The sequence below is a fragment of the Nomascus leucogenys genome, chromosome 12, assembly GCF_006542625.1.
Source record: "Nomascus leucogenys isolate Asia chromosome 12, Asia_NLE_v1, whole genome shotgun sequence".
Lineage (NCBI taxonomy): Eukaryota > Metazoa > Chordata > Mammalia > Primates > Hylobatidae > Nomascus > Nomascus leucogenys.
Genome location: NC_044392.1, coordinates 102,844,800 through 102,864,194, shown reverse-complemented (window position 1 = coordinate 102,864,194; position 19,395 = coordinate 102,844,800). Strand labels below are relative to the sequence as shown.

Genomic DNA, 19,395 nt, shown 5'->3' with positions numbered 1-19,395 from the left:
GCAAGATCTCAGCTCACTGCAACCTCCACCTCCCGGCTCAAATGATTCTATGATTCTCCTGCCTCAGCTTCCCGAGTAGCTGGGATTACAGGCACCCACCACCATGCTTGACTAATTTTTGTACTTTTAGTAGAGATGGGGTTTCACCATATTGGCAAGGTTGGTTTTGAACTCCTGACCTCGAATGATCTGCCTGCCTCAGCTTCCCAAAGTGCTGAGATTACAGGCATGAGCCACTATGCCCAGCCCCTCTTCAATTTTTTTCATCTATGTTTTATAGATTCTTAATTGTAGCCAGGGCTGACATGTGTCATTGAGACTTTTATTCAGTTTTTAAACACTTTAAGTCCCATAGACAACATCATGTCAGGTCTTTATGATTTTGGAGTTTAGATTTGGTTTCCTCCCTCTACCAACCCTTCTTGTTATAAATCGATTTTGTCACCCCCTTTCAAATTCATATATTGAAGTCCTAATTCCTGGTATCTAATGTGACCTTATTTGAAAATAAGGTCATTGTAGATACAACTAGTTAAGATGAGGTAGGATGGGCCCCTAAATCAATATGACTGGTGTTCTTTAAAAAGTGGGAACAAACACACTCAGGGAGAACACTATGTGAACCTAAAGACATAGATGGGTATGCATCTACAAGCCAAGAAACCCCAAAGCTTGCTAGCAGAAGCTATAAGAAAGGGATGGAGCGGGTTTTTCCCTCACAGCTCATGGAAGAAACCAACAGTGCCAACACCTTGATCCTGGACTTCCAGCCTCCAGAACTGTGAGGTAATAAATTTCTGTTGCTTAAACCACTCAGCATGTGGTGTTTCATGATGGCAACCCTAAGAAAATAACACTAATACACTTCCTTCACAGTTGTGCCAGAAAATTGTCTCATTAGCTGATTAGTGACTCTCTTTTTATTTCTGCTTCTGTACACTAAGTGGGAATATTTGCATATCATTGATGCCAGAATCTAGCCTTCAAAATGATGACCATTTTGAAAACGGATAATATCTTTAAGCATTGCCTTGCCCTTCCAAAACGTGAAAAAAAAAAAAAAAAGTGAGGCTTGGTAAAGAGGACAAGATCTGCTAAAACTTTCCATTAAAAAATATTGTAACAGATCTCTGGATACATTCCAATATTAAAAGACATTTGACAGAAATGTGAGCTTCAACCTTACTACCAATGTCATTCTACCAATGTCTTTAAGATGGGAGCAAAGAAGCAAGAGGATCAAGGAGGAAAATAATAAAGAATCCTTGCTATCAAGGAGAAAGGGGATTGGCCTTGATCAGTGGGAAATTTTAAAAGGGCCACACAATTAAACTGCTCCTTAGAAAATAGAAAAGGAGATACTGAAGTCAAGGGAAAAGCAACAGTTAGTATCTGGATTTAAGTCATGACCTTCTTAGTCCTTGGAGAATTTGGGCCAGGAGAATTTCCTAATCAGTGGCTACACTCCCCACTTCCAGCTCTCTGGGCCACATTTGACAAATGTAGTTCTCAAACTTTAGTAGGGATGAGAATCACCAGAGGGCTTCTAAAACACAGATTGCTGTCCCCTCTTCCCACTCCACCCCATAGTCGCCAATTCATAGGTCTGGAGTGGGGCCTAAAAACTTGCATTTTTAACAAGTTCCCAGGTAACGCTGATGCTGCTGATCTGGGGGCAATACTTTCAGAACCACTGGACTATATCAATGTCAAACCTGCCTGATGAGAAGAATCACCTGGAAGGTTTAAAAAAATGCAAAATCCTCGGCCCCATGCCAGACTTTCTGACTCAACCTCCAGGGAAGCGCCTAGAATTTTCTATTTCAACAATCCCTGCCTGATTAATATGATTAGGCGAGTTTGGAAAATGCTACATCAAATCTCTGTAAATTCCTTTTTTTTTTTTTTAGCATCTGTCGTTTTTCCACTTGGTTCCAGTGAATTTTGCGATATGGCAGTAGCTATGTGATGAGCTAAGAGTAGCACAAGTACTAGGTTCTGTACCTTGAATTTTCTGATCCCATTGGCTGACCACAGTACCCTGCTTTTTCTCTTTATGAACAGGTGCCTTGGGAGATAGTCTTCCTTAATCCCAGCTGGCCCTGGTATCATGATGTCGTCCAGAGGCCACTCTGAAACAAACTCAGATGATGTAGCCTTCACTGGTAATTCTCTGCTTATCTTTCACTCTTTCTTATCATATAACATGCATATTTTGCTCTGAATATTAATGGTGGCTCTAGCCTCAGGCTGTTTCCTCTTAACTTTGAAAGTATTTACGTGTGAGTTATGCTCTACAAGTTTTATTTCAAAAGAACGTTCTCTTTATTTGGCAGGAATATTCTTGCTGGCACTTGCAGAGGAAATCCCATTGGTTCAGCAGATGGCTAATGATAATTGAAGTTAACTCTTTAGAGAACAATTAGAGATTTACAAAAGGATCGTAGTAAAATTGCTTAGGGCCCTATCATGCCCATCTGCTGCTTTTGGGAACACATAATTCCTATCTCTTAGATCCAAATTCCAGCCACAAACTCGAAGTTGAGGCATCCTGTAAATGGCTTTCTTTGGACCATCTTTGCCCTCTGGGGATTTGTAATGATTCTAAAAATAGTGACCTGACACAGTTTAGCTCTAATTTTTGCAGCAGCACTGCAAGTAGATGTTACTCTATTTGACAAATAAGAAAACCGAGGCTAAACAAGATCAGATATACAGTCTTGAAGATTATACAACTGCCTACTATCAGTCAGGATTCAAACCCACAGCTACCCAACTTAGAAGCCTGAGCTGCTCCTCCAGGATGACTCTATTCTACTTTTGAAGAAATGCAGGGTCAGGTTTGAGAGCAACATTTTCATTTGTTATTTTTCCTGGAGTTTCCAAGATTGTGTTTAAATTCTACCAAGTGAGAAAAGGTTACAATAATCATTCTTAGTTTTGTTTGCTATCTCAACAGGACTCTGTGTGGTTACAACAATCATCCTTAGTTTTGTTTGCTATCTCAACAGGACTCTGTGTGCTTTGATTCTAAATGTAAAATTAGCTCTGTCTGTTACAGGAAAGCCATCAACTGGGCAGTATATTAGTCTGTTCCCTCACTGCCAACAAAGTCATACCTGAGACTGGGCAATCTACAAAAAAAAAAAAGAGGTTCAATTGACTCACAGTTCCATATGTCTGGGGAAGCCTCACACTTCATGGTGGAAGGTGAATGAGGAGCAAATTCATGTCTTACATGGTGGCAGCAAGAGAGTGTGTGCAAGGGAATTCCCCTTTATAAAACCATCAGATCTCATGAGACTTATTCACCATCATGAGAACAGAACAGGAAAGACCTTCCCCCATGATTCGATTACCTCCCCTCAGGTCCCTCCCACAACACATGGGAATTATGGGAGCTACAATTCAATATGAGATTTGGGTGGGGACGCAGCCAGATCATATCACTCTACTCTTGACCCCTCCCAAATTTATGCCCTCACATTTCAAAACCAATCATGCCTTCCCAACACTCCCCCAAAGTCTTAACTCATTTCAGCATTAACTCAGAAGTCTGCAGTCCAAAGTCTCATCTGAGACAAGGCAAGTCCGTTGTGCCTATGAGCCTGTAAAATCAAAACCAAGTTAATTACTTCCTAGATACAACGGGGGTACAGGCATTTGGTAAATACAGCTATTCCACATGGGGGAAATTGGCCAAAACGGAGGGGCTACAGGCCCCATGCAAGTATGAATTTCAGTGAGACAGTCAAATCTTAAAGCTCCAAAATGATCTTTGACTCCATGTCTCATGTCCAGGTCAGGCCGATGCAAAAGGTGAGTTCTCATAATCTGGGACAGCTCTGTCCCTCTGGCTTTGCAGGGTACAGCCCCCCTCCTGACTGATTTCATGGGCTGGTATTGAGTATCTAAGGCTTTTCCAGGCACACCACACAGGCCTTTGGCAGATCCACATTCTGGGGTCTGCAGGATGGCAGCCCTTCTCCCATGGCTCTACTAGGCAGTGTCTCAGTGGGGACTCTGCATAGGGGTTCCAACCTCACATCTCCCCTCCATACTGCCCTAGCAGAGGCTCTCCATGAGGGCCCTAACCCTGCAGCAAATCTCTGGATATCCAGGCATCTGCACACATCCTCTGAAATCCAGGAAGAGGCACCCAAACTTCAATTTCTGGCCTCTGTGTACCTGCAGGCCCAACACCATGTGGAAGCTGCCAAGGGCCAGGGCCTGCACCCTCCAAAGCCACTGCCTGAATGGTACCTTGGCTCCCTCTAGCCATGGCTGGAGCAGCCGCAGGGTGCCAAGCCCCTAGGCTGCACACAGCAGGGGGGCCCAGGAATCCATTTTATCCCTCCTAAGCCTCCAGGCCTGCGATGGAGGGGCTGCCAGGAAGGTCTCCAACATGCCCTGGAGACATTTTTTCCATTGTCTTGGTGATTCACATTGGGCTCCTGGTTACTTATGCAAATTTCTGACGCAGGCTTGAATTTCTCCCCAGAAAATGGGTTTTTCTTTTCTATTGCCTGGTCAGGCTGCAAATTTTCCAAACTTTAATGCTTCACTTCGTCTTGAACGTTTTGCTACCTAGAAATTTCTTCCACCAGATATCCCAAAGCATCTCTCTCAAGTTCAAAGTTCCACATATATCTAAGGCAGAGGCTAAAAGCCACCAGTCTCTTTGCTAAAGCACAGCAAGAGTCACCTTTGTTCCAGTTCCCAACAAGTTCCTTATCTCCATCTGAGACCATGTCAGCCTGGACTTCATTGTCCACGTCACCATCAGCATTTTGCTCCATCCATTCAATAAGTCTCTAGGAAGTTCCATACTTTCCCACATCGTTGTCCTCTGAGCCCTCCAATTCTCTAGGAAGTTCCAAACTTTCCCACATTTTCCTATCTTCTGAGCCCTGCACACGGTTTCAACCTCTACCTATCACCCAGTTCCAAAGTTGTTTCCACATTCTCAGATGCCATTTACAGCAACGCTCAATTTACTGTATCAGTCTGTTTCCATGCTGCCAACAAAAACATAGCTAAAATGGGCAATCTATAAAGGAAAGAGGTTCAATTGACTCACAGCTCCACATAGCTGAGGAGGCCTCATAATCATGGTGGAAGGTGAATGAGGAGCAAAGTCATGTCTTACATGGCAGCAGGAAAGACAGCATGTGCAGGGGAACTCCCCTTTATAAAACCATCAGATCTTGTGAGATGTATTCACTATCATGAGAACAGACAGGAAAGACCCACCCCATGATTCAATTACTTCCCAGTGGGTCCCTCCCATGACAGGTGGGAATTATGGGAGCTACAATTCAAGATGAGATTTGGGTAGGGACACAGCCAAACGATACCAAGCAGTTATTCAGAAATGTGACTAATTACCGGTTTTAAGTAACCAAAGGATGGTTTCCATCTTGAATTATTATTTTTGTTCAAACTTTCATAGTTGATTGTTGCATATTTTCTTTCTGTTCTTTCTTTCTCCAGCAAGAATTTGTTTGTACCGGCTCTATGCCATACACTGTGATAGACACGCCAGATGTGGAAGTGAGAAATATGGTTCCCATCTTGGATAGCAAAGAAGATGGACAAATAAACCAACAAATTAAACACAGAAAAATGTTTTCTAAAGGAAGGAGGTTTCTTGAAGTGGTACTTCAGTTGAAATATGAAAGATGAGTGAGGGTTAGTCACATAGAGAAAGGGAGAAGGGAGTATCCAGTGTAGATAGAACAGCATATGAAAAGCACAGAGACATGAGAGAGCGGGTAGGCACTGCTGTAAATCCAGGTGGATGTAAAAAAAATCAGAGCCTTGCAGGAACTAGGTTGTAGAAAGCTCTGTGGACTAAGTTTAGTTGTTTTAACTTTATCCTAAAAGTCACAGGAAAATATTAAAGATGTTTAAAAAAGAAAAAAAAAACAGATTTTCATTTTATTAACAAAATATAACTCTAGCAGCAGGTGTGGAAAATGGATGGAGGGGCCAAGACCAGAAGAAAGACACCTGTTACTGAAGCAATGCAGATGGGAAATGATGGAGACCTAGATGTAGACCACGCCAGCAAAGACGGAGGGGCAGAATTGAGTAATACTTGTAGAACTAATGTAACTTACAGGATGATTAGATACATAGAAAGGAGATTAACTCAATCCTTTATTTTCATTCCTTTTTCAAAAGTTTTTTTTAAGACTATATTACTATCTTTTCCCCATTCCCTCCATACTTAGTATGACAGTTAGCTAATTTTACTTGAATACCTATGTCTTATTCTTTACCAACACCACAAAGCAGCAGCATCTCCCTACCACCACCACAACAAGTAGCAAGTGTTTATGGAGCACCTCTTATTAAATTATCCTTTGTCCTGTTTTGTGACAAATTTACATTCCTCTCTGCTTTACTTTTGCTTTATCCTGTATTTTTCATTGTTCTGTGGTTTAGTGTGTATTTTCTTCTGCTTTTCCAGGACCATAGGATTTCAGAGCTTGTTCCTTAAGTTCTCAGGTTTTTGACATGTACTTGGAATTTTATTTTTTACTACTTTCTCAAAGTAATGCTCCACAAGTATTTCTTATGTAATTCCAATGCCTCTAAATAGATTTAGCATTTGAGTTTTATGTTAAATCAATAAACTGATTAAAGCCATAATTAGCAATCACCAACTTTTATCTGGAAATAGACTGAAAACTGTTATTCATTTACTAAGGCTCTGGTGTACTTATTTCTGTGAAGAGAACACTATACTTTGCTCAAAGAAGTAATAAAATTTATATTTTCTCCTGTTATCATGTGTGCAAATTATGTTCATTTTATTGTTCAGGCTATATATCTTCTGCAATACCTTCATCTGCCTGTAGGTGTAAAGTTAAAATTCAGCTCTTCTGCCAAGGTAAGAAATTAGATAGCTGGCTAACATAAGTTATTTCAGTGTACACTGCTCGGGTGATGGGTTCACCAAAATCTCACAAATCACCACTAAAGAACTTACCCATGTAACCAAATAACACTTGTTCCCCCAAAACCTATAGAAATAAAAAATTTTAAAAAATGAATATAAAAAAGAAGTTATTTAATATGCAGGCTTATATTTATCTATTTTTTCATTGTTTACATTTTTTCTTTATTTCTTCTTAAAAAAAAAAACAGGGTGCATGCACAAAACGTGCAGGTTTGTTACACAGGTGTACATGTGCCATGGTGGTTTGCTGCACCTATTGACCCATCCTCTAAGTTCCCTCCCCTCACCCCCAAGCCCCCAACAAGCCCTGTGTGTGTTGTTTCCTCCTCTGTGTCCATGCGTTCTCAATGTTCAGCTCCCACTTATGAGTGAGAACATGTGGTGTTTGGTTTTCTGTTCCTGTGTTAGTTTGCTGAAGATGATGGCTTCCAGCTTCATTCATGTCCCTGCAAAAGACATGATCTCATTCCCTTTTATGACTGCATAGTATTCCACGGTGTATATGTACCATATTTTCTTTATCCAGGCTATCACTAATGGGCATTTGTGTTGGTTCCATGTCTTTGCTATTTTAAATAGTGCTGCAATAAACATACATGTTCATGTGTCTTTATAGTGGAATGATTTCTATTTTGGGGGCATATACCCAGTAATAGGATTACTGGGTCAAATGGTATTTCTGGTTCTAGATCCTTGAGGAATTGCTATACTGTCTTCCACAATGATTGAACTAATTTACATTTTTTCTTAACAGCAGTCATGCCATGTTAAAAAAAATACAGATGTTTTCTTCAAGAAGTCTAAAAAAAGACTTACTTGTACTACTTAAATAAGACTGGCCAAAATGGCATAATATCAAAAAAGAAATGTAAATAGAGAATCAACTGCCAACTAAATGCCACCATTACTCACAGTGTGATATCACCTACTTGTCTTAGGCATCATTCATTTATATTACAGTCTGGTCCACCGAGACTATTCATCACGTTTTTATTGAGTAATTTCTATGTGCTTAGTACTGACTGTGCTAGGCTCTATAGGTTCTCTGTAGGTGCTTTAAGTCCTGCCCACAATAGCTTACAGTGTGGTTGAATATTTAAATAAAGATACAGAAGATTTTAAAAATATATCTTGCACAAATTATTTTAAAGTAAAAAAAAATTCAGATAATGAAAATAAAACTGTAGAAAATCTAGGATGATTCTAGAAATATTTTGTATTAATAAAATAGTAAAAGCCTGGATTAATGAAAAATATGAGGACAGATATTTTTAGGATGGCAATTAAACACTTCTGTAGTCATGACTAAAAATATAATAAGTGTATGTTTTATACAGATCCTTAAGATACCTGCATAGTGACAATTATCTTAAGAACAGATTTCTTTGAAATGTGCTTCCAATTACTGAGAATGTTGAAAAACTTTTTCTCTTAGTTTCTCTGATTTCCTTATAACTTTTATTTCATTATTTATTTAATTTTTGAAAATTGTTCTTATAGATACTAAAAACACAGACCCAAGTCAACTCTGTCTGAATTTTCATATATTCTGTGGATATATTTTATTATGTAAAAGATAATGAGTCTACTTTTCTCTCCCCTCCTTGGGAGAACTTAGATAAATATACCTTCTGACAGAAGCCAAAGCTTCTAAACACAATATTCTCTGTTCTCTTACCTATCCCTGGCTAACAGATCTCGGCATGGCTTGGCATGGACCATGGACCATGGACCACATTACCCTGGTCCAACCACTCTCGGGAACAGCACAGCTGAGTTTTTTGTTTGTTTGCTTGTTTTCTTTGATGCTGGGTTGCACTAATGCCGAATGAAAGCACTAATGCTGCAATACGATGGGGGCTGGAGTAGGCAGCAGTTCATTTCTTCCAATGCAAAAGCTGTAAGTTTAAAAGTACGTGGAATATATTATATGCATAGTCAGGACTCACGTCTATACAGCCAACTTAAAGCATATTAATGTTCTATGTTTGTTTCACATACGTATCCCACAGAACTTTACAGTAGTTACTATAATTACAATAAAACTGTAGATCAAGCATCAGTTCTTCACAAGTAACTTTTTTTTTTCTTTCGGCAAAGTTCTTAAGGGTCTTACTTTATTTTGAGGGTTAGTTCTATCTTTATTATAACCTTGTTGCATAATGACGAGAATTTGTGTTTATTGAAAATGACGAAAATGAAGATGAAGGTACTTATTAAAAACCAGTGTTTTGCTGAATTACAACCCAGAATATTTGAGTACACATATAACATAACATTATTTTCAATGAATTTAGTACACAATGGATACATTTGTCCAGACTGTAAACAAAAATGTTCTCTGCACCTGCTCAATTGTGCTGTGAAACTAAAACTACTCTAAAAACTAAAGTCTATTTTTAAAGTATCATATATATATACAGATATGTATATATAAATATATAGTTTCTCTACATCAGATTTTAAACTAATTGGACAAAGATATTTCTCATTGTATGAGATGAGAAATATCTTTGCCAAATAGTCATTATTTTTCTAACTTTTCTAATTATTTTGTTACTTATTACTTTAACAAAAAACCTTTAATAAACGTGCTATGTAAAACTTCATGTGGGCTGGGCATGGTGGCTCACACCTGTAATCCCAGCACTTTGGGGGGTTGAGGCGAGTGGATCACATAAGGTTAGGAGTTCGAGACCAGCCCGGCCAACATGGTGAAACCCAGTCTCTACTAAAAATACAAAAATTAGCTGGGAGTGGTGGTGGATGCCTGTAATCTCAGCTACTCAGGAGGCTGAGGCAGGAGAATCGCTTGAACTGGGGAGGCCAAAGTTGCAGTGACCCGAGATCACGCCATTGCACTCCAGCCTGGGCAACAGAATGAGACTCGGTCTTAAAAACAAACAAACAAACAAACAAAAAGCATTTCTTGTGATTATTCTCCCTGGATGTAGACATTTTTAAACCAGGAAAATTTAACGTGAAATGACAACAACCACTAACATGAACAACAACATAAAAACAAAAAGCTATCATGTTCACTTACATTAATCTTGTAAATAAATGTTACCTTTGCTGATAATTTACTTAATTAGTAACATCTTTCTAGGTGTCAAACACTACACTACTGCCAAGAGACCTATGGAAAAAAATTAAGAAACTAGTCCTCTCCACCATGAATTACAGTTTTGTCACATGGGAAGAGACATATACAACGAAAATATTTAAGGAATAGTACAATACAATAATCAAAATGAGTGCTATGTAACTTCAAAGTTGCAGACAGAGGTAAGGAAAAAACAAAAATCCTCAAAGTATTCAAGGCCTAAGGACATGGTGAGATCTGAACATTGGGGTAGGTTTTGCATGGCCAAAAATTATTGTGAGGTCTTAAAACAAGAATAGCATCCAAAGGATGGTTGGGGTTGATTCCATTCACGACATTTAAACCCACACAGTCAGGAAGCCAGTCTACAGTTGAAATTGAGATTCATATTAAATAGGTAGAAATAAATCTGGGTAAAGAATCAATCATAGTAAATACTTTCTAAGGATCTATCGTGTAACACTCATTTTATGTACGTTATTACAATTACCCTACAGGTAAGTACTATTATCTTCAATTTATAGATTAATTTATTGAGATGCAAGTAAGTTTCTCAGAGTCACAGAGCTTGTGAGTGGCACAGCCAGATTTAAATCCAAGTTTGATTCCAAAACTCATGCTTCTGTTACCACATCACTTTGTCTTGTAAACAAAATATCATTGCAGCAAATCTTTCATCCCACTGTGCTGTAAGAAGGAACAGTACACCTGGAATTTTAAAAACTTGAACCTGAATTTAAATTCTTACTTATGTTAGGTATGAAAAATCGGTTAAGCCCTCTATAAACGGTACCATCTTTTGTAAAAATAAAATAGTGAATAGATGACAGCTAGTCACACAGGTGAATGAGGAACAGATAGAAGTAACAGAAGAATGGACATTCTTCTGATATTGGCAAATACTATGTACTCAATAAAATTCACTGAATTTAAACCTAAGTAAAGGGATTGTGTACAGCATCAGCTTTGTGCTAGTTAAGGCCATTTTAAATACAGATTTGGAAGAAAATAGTTATAGTTTATAGCTAATTCACAACTGTTTCTGCTATTTAAGAATTCTACTATCGAGTCATTATAGTTGGCAGAAACGATATGTAGTCACAGCATATGATTCTATGGCAAAACTTCTGATACCATATTTTCATCGCTTCCCAAGATGTCCTATAGGTGACAGCATGGCCTTTGGCATGGTACCTACAGAGGAGACACTCAGTAAATATGTGGTGAATTAAGTAAATGAGGGGACAGAAGAAAAGGACGAAGAGAAAAAAAAAGGACAAGAAGAAGAAAGGCTGCTTGAATTTAAAAGCAGGTAACGGCATATCAGTTGAAAACTATTAGATGACTCAAGTATATCTTTTAAAAGTCCACAAAGTTTCTATTTTAATACAGATGAAATAGATTCTTTCATTTTATAAAAATGTAATACAATTTGTTATTCAACAACTATGTTACTTATTAACTTTGCCTCTGTATATGCTGCCAGCAAAGAAATATTAAGAAATCCTGACTTGAGCCAAGATGGCCGAATAGGAACAGCTCTGGTCTACAGCTCCCAGCCTGAGCGACACAGAAGACGGGTGATTTCTGCATTTCTGTTTGAGGTACCGGTTTCATCTCACTAGGGAGTGCCAAACAGTGGGTGCAGGACAGTCAGTGAAGCGCACTGTGCACGAGCCGAAGCAGGGCGAGGCACTGCCTCACTCGGGAAGCACAAGGGGTCAGGGAGTTCCCTTTCCTAGTCAAAGAAAGGGGTAACAGACGGCACCTGGAATATCGGGTCAGTCCCACCCTAATACTGCGCTTTTCCAATGGGCCTGGAAAACGGCACACTAGGAGATTGTGTCCTGCACCTGGCTCGGAGGGTCCTATGCCCACGGAGTCTCACTGATTGCTAGCACAGCAGTCTGAGATCAAGCTGCAAGGCAGCAGCGAGGCTGGGGGAGGGGTCCCGCCATTACCCAGGCTTGCTTAGGTAAACAAAGCAGCCAGGAAGCTCGAACTGGGTGGAGCCCACCACAGCTCAAGGAGGCCTGCCTGCCTCTGTAGGCTCCACCTCTGGGGGCAGGGCACAGACAAACAAAAAGTCAGCAGGAACCTCCACAGACTTAAATGTCCCTGTCTGACTGACAGCTTTGAAGAGAGTAGTGGTATTCCCAGCACGCAGCTGGAGATCTGAGAACGGACAGCCTGCCTCCTAAAGTGGGTCCCTCACCCCTGAGCAGCCTAACTGGGAGGCATCCCCCCAGTAGGGACAGACTGACACCTCACTTGGCTGGGTACTCCTCTGAGACAAAACTTCCAGAGGAACTATCAGACAGCTGAATTTGTGGTCTCACGAAAATCCGCTGTTATGCAGCCACCACTGCTGACACCCAGCCAAACACGGTCTGGAGTGGACCTCTAGTAAACTCCAACACACCTGCAGCTGAGGGTCCTGTCTGGTAGAATGAAAACTAACAAACAGAAAGGACATCCACACCAAAAACCCATCTGTACATCACCATCATCAAAGACCAAAAGGAGATAAAACCACAAAGATGGGGAAAACACAGAGCAGAAAAACTGGAAACTCTAAAAAGCAGAGCACCTCTCCTCCTCCAAAGGAATGCAGTTCCTCACCAGCAATGGAACAAAGCTGGATGGAGGATGACTTTGACGAGTTGAGAGAAGAAGGCTTCACACGATCAAACTACTCTGAGCTACGGGAGGAAATTCAAAACAATAGCAAAGAAGTTAAAAACTTTGAAAAAAAATTAGAAGAATGGATAACTAGAATAACCAATGGAGAGAAGGGCTTAAAGGAGCTGATGGAGCTGAAAGCCAAGTTTCGAGAACTACATGAAGATTGCAGAAGCCTCAGTGGCAGATGCGATCAACTGGAAGAAAGTGTATCGCTGATGGAAGATGAAATGAATGAAATGAAGTGAGAAGGGAAGTTTAGAGAAAAAAGAATAAAAAGAAATGAACAAAGCCTCCAAGAAATTTGGGACTATGTGAAAAGACCAAACTGACGTCTGATTGGTGTACCTGAAAATGACAGGGAGAATGGAACCAAGTTGGAAAACACTCTGCAAGATATTATCCAGGAGAACTTCCCCAATCTAGCAAGGGAGGCCAACATTCAGATCCAGGAAATACAGAGAATGCCACAAAGATACTCCTCGAGAAGAGCAACTCAAAGACACATAATTGTCAGATTCACCAAAGTTGAAATGAAGGAAAAAATGTTAAGGGCAGCCAGAGAGAAAGGTCGGGTTACCCACAAAGGGAAGCCCATCAGACTAACAGCTGATCTCTCAGCAGAAACTCTACAAGCCAGAAGAGAGTGGGGGCCTATATTCAACATTCTTAAAGAAAAGAATTTTCAACCCAGAATTTCCTATCCCGCCAAACTAAGCTTCATAAGTGAAGGAGAAATAAAATACTTTACAGACAAGCGAACGCTGAGTGATTTTGTCACCACCAGGCCTGCCCTAAAAGAGCTCCTGAAGGAAGCACTAAACATGGAAAGGAACAACCGGTACCAGCCACTGCAAACACATGCCAAATTGTAAAGACCATCGAGGCTAAGAAGAAACTGCATCAACTAACGAGCAAAATAACCAACTAATATCATAACGACAGGATCAGATTCACACATAATAATATTAACGTTAAATGTAAATGGGCTAAATGCTCCAATTAAAAGACACAGACTGGCAAACTGGATAAGGAGTCAGGACCCATCAGTGTGCTGTATTCAGGAAACCCATCTCACGTGCAGAGACACACATAGACTCAAAATAAAGGGATGGAGGAAGATCTATCAAGCAAATGGAAAACAAAAAAGGCAGGAGTTGCAATCCTAGTCTCTGATAAAATAGACTTTAAACCAACAAAGATCAAAAGAGACAAAGAAGGCCATTACATAATGGTAAAGGGATCAATTCAACAAGAAGAGCTAACTATCCTAAATATATATGCACCCAACACAGGAGCACCCAGATTCATAAAGCAAGTCCTGAGTGACCTACAAAGGGACTTAAACTCCCACACAATAATAATGGGAGATTTTAACACCCCACTGTCAACATTAGACAGATCAACGAGACAGAAAGTTAACAAGGATATCCAGGAATTGAACTCAGCTCTGCACAAAGTGGACCTAATAGACATCTACAGAACTCTCCACCCCAAATCAACAGAATATACATTTTTTTCAGGACCACACCACACCTATTCCAAAATTGACCACATAGTTGGAAGTAAAGCTCTCCTCAGCAAATGTAAAAGAACAGAAATTATGACAAACTGTCTCTCAGACCACAGTGCAATCAAACTAGAACTCAGGATTAAGAAACTCACTCAAAACCGCTCAACTACATGGAAACTGAACAACCTGCTCCTGAGTGACTACTGGGTACATAATTAAATGAAGGCAGAAATAAAGATGTTCTTTGAAACCAACGAGAACAAAGACACAACATACCAGAATCTCTGGGACATGTTCAAAGCAGTGTGTAGAGGGAAATTTATAGCACTAAATGCCCACAAGAGAAAGCAGGAAAGGTCCAAAATTGACACCCTAACATCACAATTAAAAGAACTAGAAAAGCAAGAGCAAACACATTCAAAAGCTAGCAGAAGGCTAGAAATAACTAAAATCAGAGCAGAACTGAAGGAAATAGAGACACAAAAAACCCTTCAAAAAATTAATGAATCCAGGAGCTGGTTTTTTGAAAAGATCAACAAAATTGATAGACCACTAGCAAGACTAATAAAGAAGAAAAGAGAGAAGAATCAAATAGATGCAATAAAAAATGAAAAAGGGGATATCACCACCAATCCCACAGAAATACAATCTACCATCAGAGAATACTACAAACACCTCTATGCAAATAAACTAGAAAATCTAGAAGAAATGGATAAATTCCTCGACAAATACACCCTCCCAAGACTAAACCAGGAAGAAGTTGAATCTCTGAATAGACCAATAACAGGTTCTGAAATTGTGGCAATAATCAATAGCTTACCAACCAAAAAGAGTCCAGGACCTGATGGATTCACAGCCAAATTCTACCAGAGGTACAAGGAGGAACTGGTACCATTCCTTCTGAAACTATTCCAATCGATAGAAAAAGAGGGAATCCTCCCTAACACATTTTATGAAGCCAGCATCATCCTGATACCAAAGCCTGGCAGAGACATAACCAAAAAACAGAATTTCAGACCAATATCCTTGATGAACATTGATGCAAAAATCCTCCATAAAATACTGGCAAACCGAATCCAGCAGCACATCAAAAAGCTTATCCACCATAATCAAGTGGGCTTCATCCCTGGGATGCAAGGCTGGTTCAACATATGCAAATCAATAAATGTAATCCAGCATATAAACAGAACCAAAGACAAAAACCACATGATTATCTCAATAGATGCAGAAAAGGCCTTTGACAAAATTCAACAACCCTTCATGCTAAAAACTCTCAATAAAGTAGGTAGTGATGGGACGTATCTCAAAATAATAAGAGCTATCTATGACAAACCCACAGCCAATATCATACTGAATAGGCAAAAACTGGAAGCATTCCCTCTGAAAACTGGCACAAGACAGGGATGCCCTCTCTCACCGCTCCTATTCAACATAGTGCTGGAAGTTCTGGCCAGAGCAATCAGGCAGGAGAAGGAAATAAAGGGTATTCAATTAGGAAAAGAGGAAGTCAAATTGTCCCTGTTTGCAGATGACATGATTATATATCTACAAAACCCCATTGTCTCAGCCCAAAATCTCCTTAAGCTGATTAGCAACTTCAGCAAAGTCTCAGGATACAAAATCAATGTACAGAAATCACAAGCATTCTTGTACACCAATAACAGACAAACAGAGAGCCAAATCATGAGTGAACTCCCATTCACAATTGCTTCAAAGAGAATAAAATACCTAGGAATCCAACTTACAAGGGATGTGAAGGACCTCTTCAAGGAGAACTACAAACCACTGCTCAATGAAATAAAAGAGGATACAAACAAATGGAAGAACATTCCATGCTCATGGGTTGGAAGAATCAATATCGTGAAAATGGCCATACTGCCCAAGGTAATTTATAGATTCAATGCCATCCCCATCAAGCTACCAATGACTTTCTTCACAGAATTGGAAAAAACTACTTGAAAGTTCATATGGAACCAAAAAAGAGCCCGCATCGCCAAGTCAATCCTAAGCCAAAGAACAAAGCTGGAGGCATCATGCTACCTGACTTCAAACTATACTACAAGGCTACAGTAACCAAAACAGCATGGTACTGGTACCACAACAGAGACATAGATCAATGGAACAGAACAGAGCCCTCAGAAATGATGCCGCATATCTACAACTATCTGATCTTTGACAAACCTGACAAAAACAAGAAATGGGGAAAGGATTCCCTATTTAATAAATGGTGCTGGGAAAACTGGCTAGCCATATGTAGAAAGCTGAAACTGGATCCCTGCCTTACACCTTATACAAAAATTAATTCAAGATGGATTAAAGACTTAAATGTTAGACCTAAAACCATTAAAATCCTACAAGAAAACCTAGGCAATACCATTCAGGACATAGGCATGGGCAAGGACTTCATGTCTAAAACACCAAAAGCAATGGCAACAAAAGCCAAAATTGACAAATGGGATCTAATTAAACTAAAGAGCTTCTGCACAGCAAAAGAAACTACCATCAGAGTGAACAGGCAACCTAAGAATGGGAGAAAATTTTTGCAACCTACTCATCTGACAAAGGGCTAATATCCAGAATCCACAATGAACTCAAACAAATTTACAAGAAAAAACAAACAACCCCATCAAAAAGTGGGCAAAGGACATGAACAGACACTTCTCAAAAGAAGATATTTATGCAGCCAAAAAACACATGAAGAAATGCTCATCATCACTGGCCATCAGAGAAATGCAAATCAAAACCACAGTGAGATACAATCTCATACCAGTTAGAATGGCCATCATTAAAAAATCAGGAAACAACAGGTGCTGGAGAGGATGTGGAGAAATAGGAACACTTTTACACTATTGGTGGGACTGTAAACTAGTTCAACCATTGTGGAAGTCAGTGTGGCGATTCCTCAGGGATCTAGAACTAGAAATACCATTTGACCCAGCCATCCCATTACTGGGTATATACCCAAAGGACTATAAATCATGCTGCTATAAAGACACATGCACACGTATGTTTATTGCGGCACTATTCACAATAGCAAAGAGTTGGAACCAACCCAAATGTCCAACAACGATAGACTGGATTAAGAAAATGTGGCACATATACACCATGGAATACTATGCAGCCATAAAAAATGATGAGTTCATGTCCTTTGTAGGGACATGGATGAAACTGGAAAACATCATTCTCAGTAAACTATCGCAAGGACAAAAAACCAAACACCGCATGTTCTCACTCATAGGTGGGAATTGAACAATGAGAACTCATGGACACAGGAAGGGGAACATCACACTCCGGGGACTGTTGTGGGGTGGGGGAGGGGGAAGGGACAGCATTAGGAGATATACCTAATGCTAAATGACGAGTTAATGGGTGCAGCAAACCAACATGGCACATGGATACATATGTAACAAACCTGCACATTGTGCACATGTACCCTAAAACCTAAAGTAAAAAAAAAAAAAAAAAAAGAAATCCTGACTTGATCATCGTGAATCACAAGGCCTACCTGGATTTTTTTATCACTCTAAGTGCTCAGCTAATCATTCAGCCTCAAATTTGTTTTTTATGACACTCCAAGGATGCCCTTAGCTGCATCACTACTTTGTCATCAAAAGCTTAGAAATAACAGTTAAGCAGATTCATGACTTACTAAATGACACATAACTAGAATGGAGACTTACGAACTTTTAGTTCCATGCTAAGCCCACAGGGACACAACATCTCTAAAACATTAATCATAATTGGGCACAAATATTTTTTGTCAGAATTCCCTCCTGCCCTCATTTGCTTTTATATCTCATTAAGTTCATATCCTATTAATTGAATTATTGCTCTCAATATGTTGACTTTCCACCATCATAAGCTTATACTGATTTTTCAAACTCATATTGTAAAAGCAAGCTATCATGAAATGTAAACATGTCCACTTTGGTTAAGATTCACGTAAAGGTTTGAAGTTGGAGAAAACTCCTGGAACACAGGTCTTTCTTTTCATCACTTTTCCTCCAATCATCATCTGTGAAATTCTTCCCAACTTCTTAAATGCATATTCAAAATCCCATCCAAGAAACCAATCTAATATTCAGAGGCATGGATTATAATAATAAAGTTGATCTCCATGGGTATTACTGACAAAACAATCATTAAAATAAAAAGATAAAAATGAAGAAATAAGCCAAATCAAAATATATAATGCTCCTTCTCAGGTGGGAAGAAATACGCAAATTCAGGGAAGCAGGAATTGCAATAAAATGTCCAACTCCGTTCTTTCATTATCTGTTAGAATAGACAGAGAAAGATGCAATAAGCATGGATGGGGATTTTTTTTTTTAATTTTATGTATGGTGTGAGGAGTAAAATATAAGGAATAAATCTGTTTGCTTTAAAGGTTTAAAATGTTCTCATTTGAAGTAATTACATGTGTTTTATTTTTAAAAAAGCAATTGTAGGCACAATAAATGGTCAAATAATCTTGTTGTAAAAACAAGTTTCAATTAGTATATAACTCTAGTCTAAAAAGAAATAAGGAAGAATAGAAGCTGAAATAGCCAGGAAATAGAATATTTTCCTATCAAAACATCAAAGTAGGCAAGACGCGGTGCCTCATGCCTGTAATCCCAGAACTTTGGGAGGCTGAGGCAAGTGTATCATGAGGTCAAGAGATCAAGACCATCCTGGTAAACATGGTGAAACCCCGTCTCTACTAATACAAAAATTAGCTGGGTGTGGTGGTGTTCACATGTAGTCCCAGCTACTTGGGAGGCTGAGGCAGGAGAATTGCATGCACCTGGGAGGTGGTGGTTGCAGTGAGCTGAGATGGTGCCACTGCACTCCAGACTGGTGACAGAGTGAGACTCCGTCTCAAAAATAAATAAATAAATTAATTAATTAAAGTATTCTGTTTATTTTTTTAAGATAGTACACAGTGCCAATTAGTATAAAGCAAATTTTATCACACATGGTTGATAAAATTTTAAATCTAATTATTTTAGCAAACAGTCTGACTACATGTATCTTTAAAGAACATTAAATATTACATATTACTTATTCCATAAAGTCTCCTTATGGTAAAAAAAAATCTATATATATATATATAAACCGTTTTTTAAAACCTCTGCCTTTCAATAC

At 39.2% G+C, this 19,395-nt stretch overlaps 1 protein-coding gene across 9 annotated transcripts in view; it reads right to left on the bottom strand.

The window, feature by feature from the left end:
* Positions 1–19,395, bottom strand: part of PTGER3 (prostaglandin E receptor 3) — a 198,409-nt gene that overhangs the window by 102,950 nt on the left and 76,064 nt on the right. Inside the window, exon 4 of one of the 9 annotated variants that reach the window (XM_004090019.3) lies at positions 18,037–18,543. The exons of the other annotated variants lie outside the window; for them this stretch is intronic. Within the exon in view, the coding sequence (XP_004090067.1) occupies positions 18,540–18,543 (4 nt within the window). The 3' untranslated portion in view covers positions 18,037–18,539. Of the gene's footprint in view, positions 1–18,036; positions 18,544–19,395 lie in introns of those variants that run through there. 9 annotated transcript variants of the gene reach the window in all.